At 28.5% G+C, this 22,162-nt stretch overlaps 3 protein-coding genes across 15 annotated transcripts; 2 read left to right on the forward strand and 1 right to left on the reverse strand.

Moving 5' to 3' along the window:
• Positions 1–155: 155 nt before the first annotated feature.
• Positions 156–4,573, reverse strand: LOC105252850 (transcriptional protein SWT1). The gene is made up of 13 exons (XM_011260463.3): positions 4,521–4,573; positions 3,932–4,194; positions 3,239–3,821; positions 2,979–3,146; positions 2,649–2,905; positions 2,148–2,390; positions 1,810–2,031; positions 1,484–1,714; positions 1,214–1,409; positions 1,023–1,141; positions 792–949; positions 547–684; positions 156–443 (listed from the first exon to the last, which is right to left on the reverse strand). Exons 2-13 carry the CDS (start codon positions 4,061–4,063, stop codon positions 218–220), a joined length of 2,673 nt encoding a protein of 890 aa, XP_011258765.1. The 5' UTR covers positions 4,064–4,194; positions 4,521–4,573; the 3' UTR covers positions 156–217.
• An 89-nt stretch (positions 4,574–4,662) lies between these two features.
• On the forward strand, positions 4,663–8,288 carry LOC105252849 (cell cycle control protein 50A). Of its 2 annotated transcripts, XM_011260462.3 has the most exons (5): positions 4,663–4,845; positions 5,479–6,309; positions 6,431–6,596; positions 7,000–7,056; positions 7,880–8,288. In XM_011260462.3, exons 1-4 carry the CDS (start codon positions 4,794–4,796, stop codon positions 7,010–7,012), a joined length of 1,062 nt encoding a protein of 353 aa, XP_011258764.1. In that variant the 5' UTR covers positions 4,663–4,793; the 3' UTR covers positions 7,013–7,056; positions 7,880–8,288. The 2 variants fall into 2 exon arrangements, with proteins under 2 accessions (XP_011258764.1, XP_011258762.1); XM_011260460.3 differs by lacking the exon at positions 7,000–7,056.
• Positions 8,289–10,254: 1,966 nt separating this feature from the next.
• On the forward strand, positions 10,255–21,544 carry LOC105252848 (epsin-2). 12 transcript variants are annotated; one of them, XM_011260459.3, is made up of 16 exons: positions 10,255–10,453; positions 13,568–13,620; positions 14,806–14,917; positions 16,447–16,539; positions 16,743–17,001; positions 17,219–17,418; positions 17,505–17,556; positions 17,814–17,976; positions 18,074–18,197; positions 18,449–18,536; positions 18,664–18,672; positions 18,885–19,015; positions 19,089–19,389; positions 19,565–19,744; positions 20,000–20,020; positions 20,637–21,544. In XM_011260459.3, the coding sequence occupies exons 3-15, from the start codon at positions 14,903–14,905 to the stop codon at positions 20,014–20,016; spliced, it is 1,632 nt and encodes a 543-aa protein (XP_011258761.1). In that variant the 5' UTR covers positions 10,255–10,453; positions 13,568–13,620; positions 14,806–14,902; the 3' UTR covers positions 20,017–20,020; positions 20,637–21,544. The 12 variants fall into 12 exon arrangements, with proteins under 12 accessions (XP_011258761.1, XP_011258750.1, XP_011258751.1 ...); XM_011260448.3 differs by lacking the exon at positions 20,000–20,020 and having other exon boundaries at positions 10,256–10,453; XM_011260449.3 differs by lacking the exon at positions 20,000–20,020 and having other exon boundaries at positions 10,256–10,453; positions 14,811–14,917.
• The last annotated feature ends 618 nt before the right edge of the window (positions 21,545–22,162 follow it).

Here is a 22,162-nt window from a genome sequence, read left to right on the forward strand (position 1 = left end):
TCATTAATATATATCGGTTACCCTTCTAAAAAATCATCTTTCAATGACAATGCTGAATTGTCATTATATCATTTAGTAAAAATAAATATATTATTTATTAAATAGATGTATATATACATATTTTCGTATTTGTATGCTGTCACTTAAAAATAAATTAAAGAGAATTGCCATAAAATATATATGTATATATATATATATATAACATGTACCTATATATTTATGTATGAACCGCTAATGCGCAAAAATGTGTGGTTAAATCTTGAAGTTGCTTTAACCCAGTTTTCAATGGCTCTTCTTTTAATTTTATACAGCAATATACATCTAAAGGTGTCACATCAAACTCTGATGTTTTCTCTATGTCAGGCAAAAATGTGTTTAAGTTTTGTTGCAAATTAAGTAATGTTTGATATTTTATATTGGAATTTTCGGCTTGCAACAGTAACCTAATTTCAAAAAAGAATTATAAATATATGAATAATACATAATAAAAAATATCTGACAAAATATATCCCATCAGTATCCAATACCGATTATTAAGAGACTTACTTATTAAGACTCTGCGTCAAGTCAACTACCTTTCTTGAGAGCTCTGGTCGCAAAGATTCTATAGCTGCAGGTAGCAATGAATTTACAAGTTCAAAGTTAAAAGAATGCACTATTCCTGCATTGCTACATGCTGTACCACTGTCATGAAGAATAACAAGAAACAAATAATAAAATATCATATTAGGTATGATATTAAAAACACTTTTTGCAAAAATCATAACATGTTCTATAAAACAAAGTCTTACCACAAGTCACGTGCGTAATTGTAGATATGGTGGAAACATTGGAATACTTTTTCTGCTCTCATTTTTTGCTCTTGAATATCTTCTTGCATGCCTATCATATCATGTAATTTTTTCTGCTGTATATCAATGATGTAGCCGCGACATTTCTTCTTGAGTTCCTAAAAATATCAGTTTTCAAAGTTTAATTATTCTTTATATTATAATTATAAAGTGTATTCATACAAATATTACCATAATCGCATCAAATGTTTGTTTCATAAGTTCATGGTGTTTATCTGTATTAACTGCTTGCATTAGATCGCTGCACTTTTCCAAGATATATTCCACATTTTCCAATTTCCTGCCACCAACTAGAAATAATAAGCTTAAGATTAAGCTTACATTATATTAATGTAATATATTTTTTATTATATGTTATATACCTGGTGAATGTTCAAAAGCTAGAAGTAATTCCTTCAAAATGTGTTCAGCACGCCTATGAAATGATTCATTTATTGCGGCAATCCAATGCTTTATAGCACACTTTAATGCAGTTACTGTAGTCCAAGGTGGTTTTATAATGATATAAAACTTCCACTCTGCTTCTCCATAAATTTCCGACATTTGTTTAGTGATAATCTATAAAAAGAAAATACATTTGTTAACTGATTCGTGAAAGCTTGTCAATTGAAAATCCAATACATAATACATACTGTTGATAGAAAGTCTTTCATAGTAGCTTTTATATCTTCAAAAACATCATCTGTTAAATGCAATTCTTCATTAAAGACAGACTTTTCAATGGGACTATCATTTAAATAATTAACTGTTTTATCATTCATATTGTAATAATCTATTTTTTCAAGCGGATCATTACGTCCCAATGCCAATATATTATATATCATCGCTTTATTACAGAGATTTTTGTCATATGACAACAAAACCTGTTTGTAAAAAATAAGAATGAAAAGAAATATATTAAATTCTTTAATATAGTATATACTTGTACATCATATGACACAATAAAATCACATCTTACCACATCTTTTTGTAAATGAAAAATTTGTAAGCAACATTGCAGGATCTCATCATCTGGGCAATTAAGGGAAAACTCTTCTTTATTTTTTAGTGCCTGTTCTCGTGTTTGGCCTATGATACGTGGATGTTTAGAAGAAAATTGTTCATGAATAAAAGAGATAGCTTTCCTAGCTTTTACAGATAACTCATGCGTAGATCTATTACTCTTTATATAATCTAGCTCCTGTTATAAAATTGGAAAAGGTAACATCAAATTTGATGAGAGAGAAAAGAGAGAAAAAAAGAAAGAAAGAAAAGAAAAAATAGAATATATTCATTATATTAATATCTTATACTTACATTTATTACAGTCCATGGAATTACAATGAAGGGACGTGGATAATTTTTAAATGTTGCATCTCTTGCTTCTTCAATAATTTTAAGATTTGACAAAAATACATTTGTATCCACAACAATATATAATGGCTTCCTCTCCTGTGGCTCTGTGTTATTACACTGTATTAGTTCTACAGTATTTCCCGATATATAATTTGTTTTGTCTACATGATTCTCTTTGCCTAATTGTGTTCTAACAACTTCGACCTACATAACAAATATATTAAAATATGTAAAATATTATATTCTCTTCAATATTTGGGTACATAAAATATATAAAACACAATATAGATTTCTAATTTACATAAATTTAAAAAAATAGATGAAAAACATAATATCTGAGATAGGTGTACATATACACATAATTATAATAACCAGATATATCTATGTTTATATAAATTCTATTTTAGATTTTTTCACAAATTAATTAATTAATGTTTTATTGATCAATTATATTGATAATACCTCCTGTGCAATGTCATCATCATTCATTGGTTCCCAATCCATTTCTTCATACAAAACTTCTTGCTTAGCCTGTTCTATTAGTTTTTCTTTTGTCACATTTTCAACTACTAATTCGTTATTTTGTCGAATCTGTGATTTATCACCATTTAATGGAAGATTATTTTTATGCACTGCCTCTTTTAAAATTTTGTTATGTAATCTCGTAAGTCGAGTCTCAACATTTTTATAAATATTTGTAGATCCTAAGCTGCGATTATCTGTGAAAGAAAAAAAAAATTTCAAAATATTAAAAATTTCAAAATATAAATAAGATCAAAATTATTTGCTTACAGTAAGAGTTTGGTGAACTTTTAATGCGCTTTTGTGGGAATTTTTCTTTGATCATAGTACGTCCAATTTCTTTTAGTTTTTCTTTATCCAAACTCAAACTTTTTCTTAATATGTGCATCCTTTCTTTTGCGATATTTTTCTTAAACGGGGATTTTAGTTCTCTTTTTCCTAAACAAGAAATTTTAAGATATTATATTAATAAATAATATGTAATATATAAAAATATTAAGTATATTATTATGTATAATTGTATTACTTACTTGAAATATTTTGGGTGTATGATTTTTGTGCATTCTGCTTTTTATTATTTGGATATTGCTCATTATTATGATTCACATCTTGATATTTGGTACCCTTTTCTCGATTCTCTTGCATCTTTATTGATTTCTGATTTGTCATGTTCAACTCTTGCTGTTTACTTTTAGCACTCATTCTTAATTTTTTGTCTGGATTAGATTTATTTAAATTCCGCCGTTGAATTTTTTCATAAAGAGCAGACATTTGTGGCGTGAATGTTGTTACTTCATTATCATTTTTATCCAGAGATAATGATTCATCATTCTTTACCAATTTTGAAGTTCTTTTTAAAGAAGAAACTGTTTTATTTTCTGTCAATTTTGTTAAAGTTTTTGATGATGATGGAAGAGAAGATTTATCTTTGGCAGTCAATTTTTTCAATATTTTTTCTCGAATTGCTTTCATTTGTGGCGTCTCTGTAATTTTAATACTCGATTGTTGCTTACAAAATGTCCTATCATCCACAGGATTGCGTTCTGGTGTTATTATTGTTTGATCTTTTTCTTCGTGACGTTTTCTATAACTTTTGTCATTTATCTCACACATCTAGATATATACAAATGTTAAAATAAAAACATATTAAATACAATATATTAATCAGAAACTTAATACACATATTTGATATCAGAGTTGCAAATAACAGAAAGATAAAATACCTTTTCAGCTTTATCCAACACTGGCTCAGTCCATGAAGATTGTTTTGTTCTCACGTTGAAATAGTATACTCTGTCCGGATGGGTCTTAGAACTGACGGTAATCCAATTGTGTGGTAACCTTCGCTTTATCATTTTCGATATCAAGTACAAATCAAGTATGAAATTGTGAAGAATCGAAAATATAAATTTCTGAAAAAACGCCTACGAGATACACCGGGTCACTTTGGCTCTTCCAATATATTGAATGTTCTCCGTGTCGCTTTCTGAAAAACGGCCATAATAATCAACATACATGGATAAAAAAAAAATACGAGGTCAAACCAACTGACATATATATATATATATATATATATATATATATATATATATATATATATATATATATATATATTAGATTAGTTTTTCAACTTTGTAAATGCGATCTCATTGGTAGACCAGATTGTGTTTTTCGAGGTAATTTCACTGAGCAAATTTATCAGCATCGATTAATACATTACTTGGAAAGCGATGATCATGTGATCATCGACAAAACAAAAATATAAAGCTTTATAAATCGAATTCTAAAGTAAATAATCGTGATACCACATACCTGAAATGTCACGTATATAAATAAACCGTGTTGCTCGGAGATGCTCAGAGGTCTCTTCTCGCGCACACGCGTTGAATTTGGTCACGGGATGATCTAAAGGCGGATTTGCACGTCGCATGATCCTCATACATGAAAATGGTCCTTAAGGTCGGCGATGACGTATGACGTATGTCGTTTCGTTCACTTTGCAAATGGTCGATCGATGGCAGTTGAACGTGATACTAGGTTATCGAAGCTTGTTAAATATTAATTAAATATTGTTCCCGATAAATTATGACATCCATCAGCGAAGTCAATGCGGTGCCCAAATCGAAAAAACCATCGGGTAAGCATTTTATCGATCGTCGAGGATTATCAAGAGCTGGAATCTTGATTATCGATTAAACTTTCGCACGAATTTCGTACATTTTTTATCGTATTATTATACATATATACGCCAATATTTTATCTAATTGATTTTAATAATATTGCATTGATAAAATTCAATATAATTTTATATATAATTTTGGAATTGTTTAAGCAATATATATTACAAGTTATACTGTTTTAAATTTTTATGTATATAATTTATATTTAATATGTATATGACAGGGTATCCCAGACTTAACGAATCAGCCGTTAATGGTAGATTCCTGAAATCATTTGGAAACGAAAATCTTAATACCAAAATGTTGAGGAAGATGTAGTTTCGGCGCTACAAAAGATTAAAGATTATCAATCGGTGTGTTATGTTTTCTCGTGCTCAGGGATATTTTATGAAGTCTTTCTCAACATTTTAGAATTTTCGTCTCCAAATGATCTCAGGAATCTGTTATTAATGGCTGATTCGTTAAGTCTGGGACACCCTGTATATATTTTATGCAAAAATCTATATATTTTACTATAAATCTATGTATTATATATCATACACATACATGCATATATATATGTATATATGAATTAAATTGATTGCATACAGATAGCGCATTCAAACAGCAACGATTACCAGCCTGGCAACCAATACTTACAGCTGGAACAGTTCTACCGACGTTTTTTGTAATAGGAGTTGCATTTATTCCAGTTGGTATAGGACTGCTTTATTTTTCTGACGAAGTCAAGGAACAGACTATAGATTACACTAATTGTAATGCCACCAATATCACTGGAAGCGATAGGCAGCCTATGAAGTGTGCAGATGTAATTGCAGCAAATCATGACACCTCCTGTTTCTGTGAAATAAATTTCACATTACCTGTAGATTTTGGTGGAAAAGTTTACATGTATTATGGCCTGACAAACTTTTATCAGAATCACCGTAGATACGTAAAATCTCGAGATGATAATCAATTGTTGGGACAATTGAGCAATATTGTTTCGAGTGACTGTGAACCATTTGCCTATGAAGAAGTAAACGACACAAAAATTCCGATCGCTCCGTGTGGAGCCATCGCAAATTCACTCTTTAGTGATGAGCTCACGCTGTATTCTACAAAGCATAATAAATCTGTGCCATTATTAAAAACTGGTATAGCTTGGCCATCTGATAAAAATATCAAGTTTAGAAATCCTGAAGGGGATTTGAAAAAAGCATTTGAGAACTTTAGAAAGCCTAAGAACTGGACTAAACATATTTACGAATTGGATCCAAAGGATGAAAACAATAATGGGTTCCAAAATGAAGATTTAATTGTATGGATGAGAACTGCTGCACTACCAACTTTTAGAAAACTCTACCGTAGAGTTGATCATACTAAAAATGGATTCATTAATGGTCTACTTGCAGGAAATTACATTCTTAAAGTCAAATATTGTAAGTATAATTTAAACAAATTTTTTTTTTAAATATGATCGATAATTAGTTGAAGAATTTTAACTTGATGTCTTTTGTATGATATTTTCTTCTTGATATTAGCTTGAAAAAATTTTTTCAGCATTTTCAGTATCTGCCTTTCATGGAAAGAAGAAGATGATTTTAAGTACAACTTCACTTTTGGGAGGAAAGAATCCTTTCCTCGGTATTGCTTACATTGTTGTGGGAAGTTTATGTTTATTACTGGGCATAGCATTGCTCATTATACATATTAAATGTTCCAAGAGGTAACAATCATATTTATATACTATGTAATGCTTTTCATTCTTGTCTATATAAACAATAAATATATAAAAAAAATATTCTCTCTAATAACATTTTCAACACAAAGGTGAAGGAACTATCGATTACTCGAACATAAAATGATGTAAAAGCAAAATATATGTTAATATCTTTAATGTTCACAAATGTACTCTTGTGTAACTGTGAAAATGCATAAATGTGTATCAATCTTAAACGATATATCATCTTGTATTTTAATATTCATCTTTATCTAATGTTAATATTAACAAGCAATCTTTTAAGTCAGATTGAAATAGATATTTCGATAAGAAAGATTTATAAAGAGAGATTTTCGAGATTTTTTTTTACAACATGAGTTGATAATTTAATTTGATATATGTTATACAGCAAACTAATGTAAAGACGACTACAAGAAAGTATACTTAGGGCACCATATATGTTCTTGTAAGTGTTTGTGATATTGTGTTATGTCTACCCTTCTGTAATTGATTTGTAAAATATTGCCTTGTATAACATAATGGAATATGACTAATCGAGTGTCTTGTCGTTAATAATAATTTATTATTTCAATACTGAGAGTATATATTAAAAGATTTCTATTTTAATCATAACAAATAAAAATCACGCTCGACTAGTTATATTTATGTGTATTGTATGCTTTGTCAAGATGTACATCTATCTTTCTGCATACATCAGAAGAATGAGATATTTATATTTAAAATGCTGCTATGTGTAATTTTTTTTCTTTAATAGAACAACTTTAATTTCAACAATTGTTTAATCACAACAATTTTATATTGTCTGAAAGTAAAAATGTATATCTATAGAAGCTATTTTTTTTTAGAAGATATATGTGAAATTAATAGGCGCAAAGTAAAAACTTATCGAAATGCGCGATTTTGTGATATGTTTATTATATTTTTGCTTTTTACATTATATTAAGAATATAATTTATATATTAAGATTATATTATATATTATTAAGTAATAAAAGAAACAATGCTTATCTGTATGGCATAAAACTATGATGTAAATTATTTCTGTCGAGAGATATGAGTAAATATATAAATAGCATGTAGCATGTCATGAAGAAAAATGTTTACTTCAATTTATACAATATATATTTCTCTAATTTATTTTTATTGCTACATTTAAAAACATTTTAATTTCTTCTGTGCTTTAATAATTGTTCGTTTTATTTTATTATCAAGAACAATAGCAAAAGTTTTTGTTTCTATTTATCATATATATATATTTTTGTTTTTTAGTACTACCGACATGATCAATGTGACTCCAACTACAGAATATCATTAGGAGTGATTCCTCTGCAAATTCCTCACGAAATGAGGATAACTTTATCAATGCGGATAAATTATTGGCTATCGTACATTGTTTTAAGAGTGATTCTTTTCTATTCAACAATATTTATTTTCGTTTAATTATCATTAAACGAAAATATGGAAAACGGTAAAACAATCAATCAAAAATTTCTTATTTATTTAAAAGATAATTATCTTTTAAAACCTTTTAATCGAGCCTCAGTATTGTTATATAAAATGTAGAACATAATAGGATATTTGTAACTGCATTATATATTCTTGGAATTATATTGCAAGTCACAAATTTTTCACTTATAACAAGCCCAGTTAAAAATATTTGAAGTTTAATTGACAATTCAATCAATTATTGATAATTAACATTTAATGTTAATATTTAATATTTAATTGAGTTATGAATCCTATTATGAAATACTACAAAGCTAACAAAAGTATTATACAAATGACTGTACAATACTAAAACAAAATATTTATATTCCATTTGCGACATAGTAATTTTTTATAAGATACTCTTATTATATTTAAAAAATGCACTTTGATGCATTTGTTGATTCATATTTATTGTATATACATTTATGTTGATATAAATACAAAATCTTTACTGCACATTTTGAATCTTGAGAATATAAAGATATAGAAACTGTAATTAAATTGCAATTAAATATTTTTACATTTCTCAAAGATATAGAAATATATATTAAATATTTTTTTGTGTAAATATTTCATGCAATACAACAGCATAAAATTGATTTTTCTTTTTTGGCACAATTTTATTTGATTAATTTTGATGCATACAAATGCAAGAATAATTTTAATATTATGTAATTTGATCAGATAAATAAATATCTTTAAAATGCACAAAAATTCCTTTAAAATATTGTATCGTATGAACAAGATCATTGATTTTGTTATTTGAAAATTAATATATAATATTTTTGTAGTCTCTAAATGTTTTGAAAATATTAGATGTAGGAAGAATATAATATATTGCATTTTTAGAAATTGTGTTACTGTAAAAAGTGTTATGTACATATTTTCAATAATATATAATTATGTATGTCTTTCTTTCCATAAAAACTTTTTATTACTATTAATAAAAATAGTTACTATATTTACATTTTTTATTAATCAGTTAATAAAAATAAACTAACTGTAACATTTTGATATCATGCAAATATATGGTTTATAAAAGTATTCAAATATTTATGCAATTTTTGAACAGTAAAGCTATTTGAATACTTTCATGTTTTACTATATCGTCTCTATATAAAATGTTCAATAAGTTAAACTTCTCTACAGAGAGAGAAAGAGAGAGATAATTGTATTATCAGATTGCATTTTGGTTGTTGTGCCTTAACTAAAAACACTGTATTGTGATTACACACACACACACACATATATATATATATATATATATATATATATATATATATATATATATATATGAATATTAGTAGCATCTAATTTATAAAGAAATTTAGAAGGCATAACTTTGTGATTACTTTGTAACAATACAAAAACAAATTGTTAAAGTTGCAATATAAATAGAATATTTGTAAATCAATCTAGTTGACTATGAATGTAACAATAAATAAAAGGAAATCATTAAATGTATGTGTAATGTATGTATAGTAATTCATTTTTAGACAGACAAAGAATTTAAATTAAATTAATATTTATGTACTTATTAAAATAATTTATGTACTTTCTCAGTAAAAATGGTTATAATGATTAATTGTAATTAACAAATTTTAATTATTGATGAAAATGATAAAAGCTCCAAATATGCATGTTTTTCAAATTATTATTTAAGTATTTTATTTAATTGTTTGGGGTTCAGAAAGATCACATGTAGTACTTGTGACAAAAAGAGATTATTACAATTGAAAGATAAGATAAATCTTTTATACATTTCTTTGTAATTTTAAAAATCATATTTACAATATGATATTTTTTTTATCATATAATCTTATATTAATAATTATATTAATATAATATTATTTTATATTATATTGCATTAATATTATTATATTATTATATATGTTCTAATTAATATTATTGTGTAATATTAATATTATTAATATTGTTAATATTATCATTATTATTAATTATTATTAATATTATTATTATTAATTATAATTATTAATATTATTAATATTGTAAATATTATTGTATATCTTATTATATCGTTTTCATGTCGTGACGTTATTTCTCAATCGAACGAGAGTCTCTCACATCACCAGTGACGACGACTAGGAAAACACAGAGAACCCATTGCTCACGAAGGCGACGCAAATTGACGCAAATGCTCGTGCGCGATGCTCGCGCGACGAGCAGAGCGGAAATATTTTCGAGCGCCATCTTGCCCCATCTTGCAACCATAGTAATTCGTCAGTGCCTGTGAATGGACTTGTCATAAGTGTCTTATACTATTTCGTCTCTCCCCGATCGGTTCGAAAGTTCCGAATCCTCAAAATTCCCGAGTGGTACCCGCACCCACGCGAGGTGAGTACAAAATCGTCGTCGTCGTCCTCGTCCTCCTCGTCGTCCTCCTCGTCGTCGTCGTGAAACGAAACGAAACGGAGCGGATGCAACGGGATCGCGCGAGGAATTTCGCGCCTGACGTTTACCACGCGACCGTTATTCTCTCGCCGAGACGAGCAACGAGAACAGCTGGGCGAACGTCAGATTCCTCGTCGACGTCGCGCGACCCCGCCCGTCTCTCCCCCGCGAGTCGTGGTTCCGAGAAATCGGAGCAGAAAGAAAGAGAGAGGGGGAGAGAGAGAGAGAGAGAGAAAGGAGGATACGTGCGATACTTGGCGAAATTGACGTAGTGTATATCTACCTCGAGGATCCCTCCGAGGATCGATCATAGGTGTGTACATCTTTTTCTCTCTCTCTCTCTCTCTCTCTCTCTCTCTCTCTCTCTCTCTCTCTCTCTTTCCTTAAGTCACGGCTGGCCGAGTGAATGACGCGTGGTTGCTCTTTAAACAACGGGGAACGCATTTGCTCGGAACATTCTTCGGAACTCCGACTCCGAAATCCGACGTGGAGAACGTTTTCGACCCGCGATTTCGCTCCGACTCGGTGAGGAGAGAATTTCGCGAGGATCGACCTCTAGATACATTTAGTAGTAATTGTACAATAGCAATAATTTCCTGCTCCAGTGTATGTGTGTGCGTGTGTGTGCATGTATATTTCCTGCCGTTATCTCTACGTGTTACGGTTTTGTATGATGCTACGATGATGTGCATCCCGTGTGTTTTCAAGCTGGGTACGAGGTGAATGAAAGTTTTCTATCTGGGATTCTTCCAGTTTGGTTTTTCAAAAAATATATAATATATAAAGTTTTTTAGGAGGCAAAATTCGGAAGTATATAACCTCTTTGTTACATTTTTGTAACAATTATAATTGTAATATAACTGTTATAGAAGAGGCAAAATTCGGAAGTATATACCCATACAGCACAAAAAGGCCAAAAGACGTCTTAAAGACGTCTAAAGGACTTTAAGACGTCTTTAAATAGTCTTTTAGATGTCTTTTGGACATGTGTGCTGTCTGGGTAACCTCTTTGTTACATTTTTGTAACAATTATAATTGTAATATAACTGTTATACAGGATGTCCCAAAAGTCGCGGACCGGTCGAATATTTCATAAACTATGCACTTTAGAAAGAAATGTTTCAGATAAAAGTTGTATGGCTTGAAGGGGGCCATCAGATAGTGGCAATGATTTGACATGGGAGAGTCATTTGAAAGTCACGTGAAGATCACCGTCAATTTCTTAAATGGAACCCCCTATTTTTTATTACATATTCGTGTAGCTTATCTCGAGAGCTTTCCAAAACACTATAATAAAGTATTTCTTCATTGAGTACTTGTCGAGTTATGAGGCTTGAAATCATTTCTTAATTTTGCATAAACCATAAAATATCTAGTAAAATATTCATTTTTCGATTATCTTACCTAAATAATTTTATGTACAAAATAATAAGAGGAATCAATTGATGTAAAGAAAACACATAGTTGTTTTAAAAAAAAATAAGTAATTGTTAATTGCAAATTACATATTTTTTTCTTAAAAAATAACTATGTTTTTTCTTTACACCAATTGATTGCTCTCATTATTTTGTACATAAAATTATTTAGGTAAAATAATCGAAAAATGAATATTTTACTAGATATTTTATGGTTTATGCAAAATTAAGAAATGATTTCAAGCCTCATAACTCAATAAGTACTCAATGAAGAAATACTTTATTATAGTGTTTTGGAAAGCTCTCGAGATAAGCTACACGAATATGTAATAAAAAATAGGGGGTTTCATTTAAGAAATTGACGGTGATCTTCACGTGACTTTCAAATGACTCTCCCATGTCAAATCATTGCCACTATCTGATGGCCCCCTTCAAGCCATACAACTTTTATCTGAAACATTTCTTTCTAAAGTGCATAGTTTATGAAATATTCTACTGGTCCGGGACTTTTGGGACATCCTGTATATAATTATAATATAATTGTAATCCCTCTAGAAAAATTTTACAAAAGTAAAAAAAGTACACCAAGTACAAAAAATATGCACAAAATATATGCAACAAAACGTTTAATAAAAAAATATCGCTAAAAATCATTTATAAAAATTTTTCCTCAAAAATTATATATATTATATATAATTATATAATTTTCCTAAAAAAAAATCAAAACTAAATATGAAATAAATAATTGTAATATAACTGTTATATATAATTGTAATATAATTGTATGTAATTTAACTGTTATATATAATTTTTTTATAAAATAAATAATAAATATATAAAATAAATTTTATATAACTGTTATATATAATTTTTTTTATATATAATATAACTGTTATATATAATTGTAATATAATTGTATATAATATAACTGTTATATATAATTTTTTTATATATAATATAACTGTAATATATAATTGTAATATAACTGTTATTTTTATACATATAATATTAATACGCGAGCTGGTATATGTCAAATAAAAAATTAGATGACAGAAAAGGGCAGAGAGGACAATGATCAATACTTCCATGGTCAATGTATAATACTGTTAACGTGATAGATGGAAACCTTATAAAGGATTCCACTTATTATGTAGTAGTTTAATGTAACGTTCCTACTTTTTTTTATTGGCAATTTTTGTGCTCTTCACTTTCCGTAAAGAATTCCGAGTAGAGATATCTGCATAGTCATGCTTAGGAGGAAAACATTTATTGCATGTTTTGACAAGCATATCCTGCCATTATAAATTCAGACGACACCGATATCTCACTTGTTGATATCCAAACTGATAAATATTATTAATAATCTTTTATTAATTATCACTTTAGAGAAGCACATCTAATAGCATTAAAATCATTTTCAAAAATTACAGCAAGCTCCCAAGCTTGCTAATTTAATCTTTGGACATCGTGAAATTTTCTTCTTTATCGGTTTTTTATATATTAATAATTACATACAAATGTACGCCGATAATATGTTGCTCCTCTTGAAATACTATCTATGCCAGGACCGCTACGATAAGATAAGCAACAAACATAATAACACAACCAGTTGTAGACGATAAAGATTTATTTTTTTTTACAGAGAAAAGCAGTACAATTTGTTAAAGGAAGGTGTACATCTTTATCTCCATCAATGTAAGTTACTTTTTTTCGTAAAACTTTTCGCATGTATTATATCATCTGCAAGTAGGGCTTGATAGCGTAGGTTTTATTTTTCCCTGCGTAGATTAAAAATTCTTTAAAAGGCTAAATTCGAGTTTATTTCCCAACTCAATGCTTTGCTTGTCAAAAATCTTATTTTTAAAAAAACATAACAGGCATGAAAGTTTTATGATTTCGGATTTTCAAATCATAATTTTTTTTATACACGTAAAGTTGATCTTTTTACTACCTAGCATATTTTGATACATTAATTTAAATATATATTTCTATTAATATATAATAATTTCTAATAATTTAAATATATATTATTTTAAATATATATTTAAATATATATTTCTATTACAAAAAAGTAATAGATATAATAAAAAAAAACATAATTGCGCGCATTCGTCTTTGAGAAAATTAAAGGCACAGAAAGTTACTGTTTTCTAACAACATCATGTCATTAAATTATTATGAAAGTACTTTTTTGCAGAATATTTTTAATTTTGTAAAAAAAAATGATATATATTTGATAGATAGTGACATTTTGTAAAGACCGTGGAAGCCAATGTATATGTTGTAAATCAATATTTAGCCATGTATATGTATGTACATGTATGTATGAGGGCGTAATTATGTATTTATTTTTTCTTGGCAAAAAAATGTGAACTGTATTATTAAAACAAGGCATTATATATACCAATTCATGTTATGACGTATAGGAGAAAAAAACCTTAAAAAAAACGTATGAGTTGTGCCTATTTTGGAGACAGAATACAATTTTTTTTTCTTTGACAGCTACTGCAATTATTATATAATTATAATCACTTCTTTTATGTTAGCGATTTGCAAGTATATTAAATACAGGGTGTCCGTAAAGGTCATTGTATAAATTTGATCCCGATCTTTACGGACACTGTATATATATATTATGTATACATCACACTATTAATTTTTTTTGCGCACATAATTTCATAATTTTAGAATTTATTTATGAAAAATTTATCGACTCTCGCCATTGTAAAATTTCATGTAATATTCATTTGCATAATACTAGTATCTAACAAATTAAATGTGTCATTATCATCCATATACACAAAATGATGTGTCATGCATTAAGTAATATGGTAAATGTACATGAAATTGCCGACACTTATTTATCGTGTCATCTGATAGTCTAGGCTTTTGTTGTGATTCGGAGTATTTGGAAGTTTTCTATATTTCTGGACAAGTCTCTTCGTCAACGACACCAGCGATATTTCATTAGTCAAGAATGGCAATGCAGAAGGTAAATTTAGTGTTCACTGATTGATAAATTAACTGCACTTACTTAACAACGTGAAACTCGATGTTAAAGCATACTATTAGAGAAGATCTCTGTGTTTCAGTAAATAATATCTGTCAATCTCTGTGAAAATAATTTCTTATTTTTTTCCATCAGAAAAATTATTGTTATGTGTTATATGATCTATTCAAGTTATTTTAATTTATCATTCTTTTTGTTATATGTATATGGCGCACCTATATCGATTTACAGCATTTACCAGCAGAATAAATATCATAATGATGATAGGTAATGAAACTGATAATGACAAATGTACATTATGCAAGTCAGTATTGCATTAAATATTGTTATATAACTATTTGGACTCGGTTTTGATTTTACATCTTGCCTGTATTCCATATAATCCTCTAAGTAACACTTATGTGAAAAGACAAGAGTTAAATGACGATAATTAAATTATATTATAGGCACATCTCAGAGAAAATTTTCTTGAAATAATATAAATTCAAAGAAACATTATAGATGGATTTGTTTTGATCTCAAAACGCTCTCGACAACACTTTTTTTATATTTCTAGGCCAAGTACGTAAGCATATATATTTTTAAATATATTTTTAAATATATTATTAATAGATCATTGGAAAATTTATGAAGCGAATTATACGTTTGAAAAGTGCAGATTCTAAAGTAAAAATATAATTTATAATTAAAAGTGCTTTGTGTATATATTTTGTTTTTATTTCTCTATTATATTTATTTAGTAGTGTATGGAATCATTTTATTCAAGTAATCCCCTTTTAATTGTACATTTTATTCGATATATAATTATTAATAAAGTAATATTTAATTGCACCGTGAATCACATTTAAATTATATTTAATACACAAAGTAAAGTAATGATTACACTAATAGTGTAAATGCATACACACAATCGTATTTATTAATTAATCTTTTATAGTTAATCTTTTTTTGAAAAAATATATATATGATAATATAATACAAATTATATATTCTTTTAATCTTTTGGTTTGGTATCAACTTAATTTTTTTGCATGCTTTAAACTCTAAACACTTTCTACTGTTAATTAATTTCTATATAATTTCTATATTTCTATTCCTTATACTAAAAAGTATGATTTTAATATATAATATATATTACTGGTTTTGTAGTGTATGAAATAACGCATACTTAGTTGCATGGCTTTCATATAAGTAAAATACCCATATTTATTATCAGATGTTACTCACATCATAATTGATTTGTATTTATTATCTGCTATTGTTATATAAAAATTATATAAAAAATTATGTAAAATTATATAAAAATTGCATATTTACCTTAGAAATTAATTAAAGTAGATTTACAAAACTCTCTCTCTATATTATAAATTCCATAAAAAATTTTACTTTCAAATGTCTGATATAACATATGGTGTTGTACTTTTTGCATTTGAATGTGATAATAAATATGGGTTTCTGGGAGTAAGATACATAATACTACAATTGAATAACATACAGCGATAACATTTTAGATGAGAAGACAAGGTCAAGACGTCATGCAGGTGAATCTGGCAGGAATCAGGCGAGATATTATGAATCTTGCCCATAACTACAGCAATGCTCAGGTAATTAATAAAATTTATGTTATTCGATATTCTTCATTCTTAATATGTAAAAATGATAACGAAACTTTTCAAAGTAACTATTATTTAAAGTTGAAAAAAAAATGAATTAAATCTAAATATATAAAAATTTTGGATATCACACAAAATTTGATTAATAACTTGATTAATTGATTACTTGATTAATTGATTATTCTCTTATATAGAAAGCTGTACGAAAAGCTACCAGCAATGATCCATGGGGTCCAAGCAGTACACTTATGGCGGAAATTGCTGACTTAACATACAATGTTGTAGCATTTACGGAAATTATGCAAATGCTATGGAAAAGATTAAATGATCATGGGAAAAACTGGCGACACGTATATAAAGCCCTAGTTCTCTTAGAATACCTTATTAAAACGGGAAGTGAAAAGGTAGCGCAGCAGTGCAAAGAGAATATTTTTGCCATTCAAACCTTAAAAGGTAACAAATACTGAAATCTTATTTTATAATATATGAAATTATTGAATGTATTTTTTTCACATATTCGATATATTATTGAATATTTAAAAATTTGTAGATTAATAAAATTTGCATTAAAAATCTGTAGATTAATAAATTAAAACATAAATAAAACAATTAAGAATAATAATGTTTTAAAGGCATATCTTTCTAACACAATTCAATCGTTTTTGCATAGATTTTCAATATATGGATGGGCATAAAGATCAAGGAATTAACGTGAGGGAAAAAGCAAAACAATTAGTGGCCTTATTAAAAGATGACGAGAGATTGAGAAATGAGCGAGCTAGAGCATTGAAAGCAAAGGAGAGATTCGCACAATCAGTTAGTGGCTTTGGAAGTGATGGTTTAGATACTATGTCACCTGTTAGTAGTGATGTAAGTAATATATTCTCCATAAATATTATTTCGATTAACTATCTAAAATTTTAATTTATAATTCATGCAATATTATTTTGTTCCAGTTTCAAGATTGGGAACCTTGTCACTTATCCGATTTATCGACTAGACGTGCAAGTAAGTTTTTTTAACATATAAATATTAATTCTTTTATTATCTCAGAATTAATCTTTTATCTTTAAAATTAAGATTGTTATGAGAATTCTTGTATCTGCCCTAGTTTTTCTTATCATATCTTACATATTCCCCTTTACATGCCTATATTTCTTTTTATAAGTATGATAAACAGAAACTACTTACTTATAAAAATTATGTGCGATAAATAGAACTGCTTTGCTTTATACAAAAATTAATACAATAAATTTATCTTTCAGCGGAACTGGAAGCCGCTAGACCGCAAACGGTAGGCGAAGAAGAGTTACAACTACAGCTGGCCTTGGCTATGTCCAGAGAGGAAGCGGAGCAGGAGGAGCAAAGAAGACGCAGTGACGATGTTAGATTGCAGTTAGCTCTCAGTCAGAGTCAGCAAGATTTTAAGTGAGTAATCATAAATCAAAATTTCCAGTACAATCTAATAATTCGATACGAAGGAACAGTCGATTTTACATTTATGTATCAATGCCACGAATTTCAGAACTCCGCAATCCGAAAAGCAAAGTCATATGCTTGATTTACTCGATGTAAATCTTGGGGAAGCGAGCGGTCCTTCAGTACAAACTGATCCTTGGGGTATCCCGGTAACACCACCAAAACCACAGGTACCTGTTCATTATTCCAGCCAGTCTTAAAATTAAACGATTGCACTTTGCATGATAATACGAGATCGTTTTTGCATGACGCACCACAGTCTTTGGATTTATCTGAGTTTTATGAGTACAAGGTATGTCCTTGATGAATGTTAGAGGACAGTGTATTTAAAGTAACGTGTATATGTGCGTGTATGTGTGAGATAAAATAATATCTTTATAAAATAATTGAATTTATTCTTGAATATATTCTTGTTTTACAGCCGCAGAATGACCCATGGAGCGTTCCAACAACGAGTAGCGCGTCACCTGCGGTAGATCCGTGGACGCCCGTTCCTCCACAACGACCAAGTGAGTCTCATTATCCTGGCAAAGAAGATTCTAGATATGATTAAATTATAAACTTTTATTTAATTCTCGTATTTTTATTCTTTTTGCATGTTCTTACATCTTTAATGATTTTGGATAATGATCTCAGGATCTTCAGGTTAGATATAAATTAACAATATTAATTTATAATTTTCTTTTCACGTTTTAGCAAAATTGTATTTGAATTGAATTTTTATGGAAAATATATTTAATGAAATTTAATAAAATTAAAGAAAATTGAATTTTTATGGAAAATATATTTACTCTTTATTTTTGATGAACGAATCACTTTGAATAATCGATTACAGAAATTATCATTTTTAATTCTAGCGGCCGCTATCGATCCATGGCGTGCACCTGCTCCGTCTCCTGCTACAGTCGTATCCCCTCCTCGCATAAACGATCCTTGGTCACCAGTATTCGCTGCTGGTACTAATGAATCGGAGACAAGCAAAGTGCAGGTAATATAAATTTGTTCTTTAATTGGAGTTCCACGATTCATAAATACTCATCTGTGAAATTTTTTTATCACAGGCAGCTCAAGATGACATAACATCCTCATCACCAGCTTTCAACAATTCAACCTTGACACAGAATATCGGCTTTGCCGCGCAATCGCCTCAGAATATAGGATTCAATTTGCCGCCGGTGTCTTCGGTTACCACTTTTAGTACTACTACCAATGGTTTTAATGGCACAGGACCAGGTTTTAATAATTTTTCCACTCAAAACAACGGTACTGCCGCCGCGACGAGTCCGCTTAGCGATTTAGACGAATTTGATGTGATTACCAACAGGGGAAAACTCGGAGCCAGTCCACAGACGGTTAATAATGGTATTTGAATTATTAAATCATGCAACTTTTTCCAATAATTCTTCATTAAAATTATATAATTGAAAATATTATATAATTTAAAAAATATTATATTATATAATTAATTATAAAAATAATTAATTATAAAAATATTATATAATTTAAATATTATATAAAATATTATATAATTGAATAGGTGCTACTACAACATCAGGGGACCCTTTTGATCTGGAAAGCATGGCTGAAAATCTTTCTGCTAGTACTGGTGCTGTAAAGAAGACACCACAATCCTTTTTAGGGGAGAACTCGGCGCTCGTTAATTTGGACAACCTTGTTAGTGCTTCGGCAATTAAACCTACGGCTCCCACGCCTGCAGGTAAACTTTTAGTCGCACATTTCGTATAAGTAGAACGTATAAATATCGAGAAAGAAAAGTCCAGTATTCAAAATGAAGATACAGAGAGTTTTATTGGTCTCAAAAACATATATATTTTTTAATATATTCCACATTAAAACCTAATTAAAATAATATTCATCAAATAATATTCATCAAATAATACAATAATAATATAACTCTCCCTCTCATGGAAAATATATTTTATTCTGTAACATACCCTATGTCTGCAAATAGCATTTCATTGGAAATAAATTTGTGAGTATGAATAATATGATTAAGAGTATAGCATGGTTGCATGATTATTATATGCAATATAATTTACTATGCTTGTTATATATAATGATGTATTTTATATATTGTTCCAATCTGTTATTCTTTTTTAAATTAAGAGAGTACTGTGATTTAGATCTTTCTTTGAATATATAATGTTTTAATAAAATAAAATTCTTTTTCATTACAGATAAGTTTAAGTTTAATTTTAGATATATATATTCTTAATTTCTGTAATTATACATATTTTTCTTTCCTCTAAAATATATCTATTAATATAAAATGAGACAATATATATTAAACTATAATAATTAGACAAACTTAAAGATTGAAGAATATATTAAAAATATGTAAAATTAGGAATAACCAATATAACAATGAAAAGCAAAAAATGGAAAATTTTATATTTTACGTATAAATATAAAATATTTATTCCTTTTTGTACTTTTACAAAATGACATTTGTTATTTTCATTCAAGATATTGATAAAAATCTTGAATATTGATACATTAAAAAAAAACGTTTAAATGCCTGAAACAAATTTTCATAATGAGTATCAAAAATTATTGTACATTAATAGTCAATATGAATATATTTGCAGCAACTGTGTCATACGCAGCAAATCCATTTGCAACTGTGACTCCACCACCCCGTCCTTCAATCAATCAGATTCGACAGGATCCATGGACAGCGAATACAACTTCTGTGGCTAATCCGTTCCTCTCGTAGCCTGATCGATTAATCGAAAGCTTCATAGTTATTGCGATTTACGAGACGTGGTTTGCAATTCTACATGTAACTATGTACGGTATAGATTTCGGTTACAACGGCAAAACATGATTTTAATTATATAGCAATTATGCATGGAGAGACGCAAATAAGATCAATGTGAGACAAAGAAAGCATTTTCATTGATGAATATTTTATCAATAACTTCAAGCATTACTTTTCGATGGATTATATTATTGCAACACACTTATATTCGTTATACAAGTTTTTTCCTTTTTTGCATGTATTACTCGCTTTTTAAAGTTTATCGTGGAGTAATCACCTAAACAACACTAACAAGTAGAGTGTGGCATACGCGTAGTTAAGAAAATTGGGTGATTAAAAGAGATACAATACATAAATCATGTTTTAACTCAAAACGCTTAAACGATCCCAAGGTGGCGACTGGATTTTATATATATACACTCCTTTCTCTATATAATCTATATTTTCTATGTGTATGAATTGATTCGAAGGAAGATTGCTCGGCAATATCATTTTTGCTGCTGGGAGAGAATGTAACGTAACGCTGGCGTTGAGATCAGTTTATGCGTTTTATATTTGTACACACGTTTTCTATAGTAAAAAAAAAAAAAAAAACCCAACAAAACGAGATCGTGAGACTGTAATCGTAATTTGCAAAAGCACTATTATATATCGAACATAATTCCGTTCGCTGTTATACGCTTAAAATGTGTCGATTATAAACAAATCAATGTTGTGGCTTGCTTTCTCAAAAAAGAATCCGTAATTCAAGAGGCAGCTAATATGTTGCAAAGTGTACGCAATTTTCTTACATAGCCAATCATATACTGTATAGTCAATCATTTCTACAAATTACTTACTGCGACCTATGACACACCAAGGCACATTTAAATGAAAATGCAACTGTGAAAGTAGCATTCACGCTAACGACACATAAGTACTAATGAAAAAAAACTGCATTATTTTTATTATCTCTCGATTTTGGGTTTTAATCGATCATGAGACATATTTTATGCAAATTTGGCATAGCGAAAGAATCAAATTGAAAAAAAAAAAAAAAAACGATAATAAGTGTGTCTATTCGAGAATCATTGATATTTAAATGAATTGAAATAACAATGCGTTATTTCTAAAGTTTTTTTGCAATTTAACCGTTTGCATCAACACCCAAAGTCATAAAAATGAAATTATTTGTAAGATAAATTTATAACAAATTTACAAGATGTTCTTGCCTATTTGCTATCATGTTTTTTTTTTAAACACGAATGACTCGAAAATATGAATCTTCTTTTCTTTATGCATAAGACAAATTATAGACAGATCTTGATTTATATAGGAAATGTACATAATATTATATAGCATATCGTTCTCATT

The sequence above is a fragment of the Camponotus floridanus genome, unplaced genomic scaffold, assembly GCF_003227725.1.
Source record: "Camponotus floridanus strain SB8 unplaced genomic scaffold, Cflo_v7.5 scaffold36, whole genome shotgun sequence".
NCBI lineage: Eukaryota > Metazoa > Arthropoda > Insecta > Hymenoptera > Formicidae > Camponotus > Camponotus floridanus.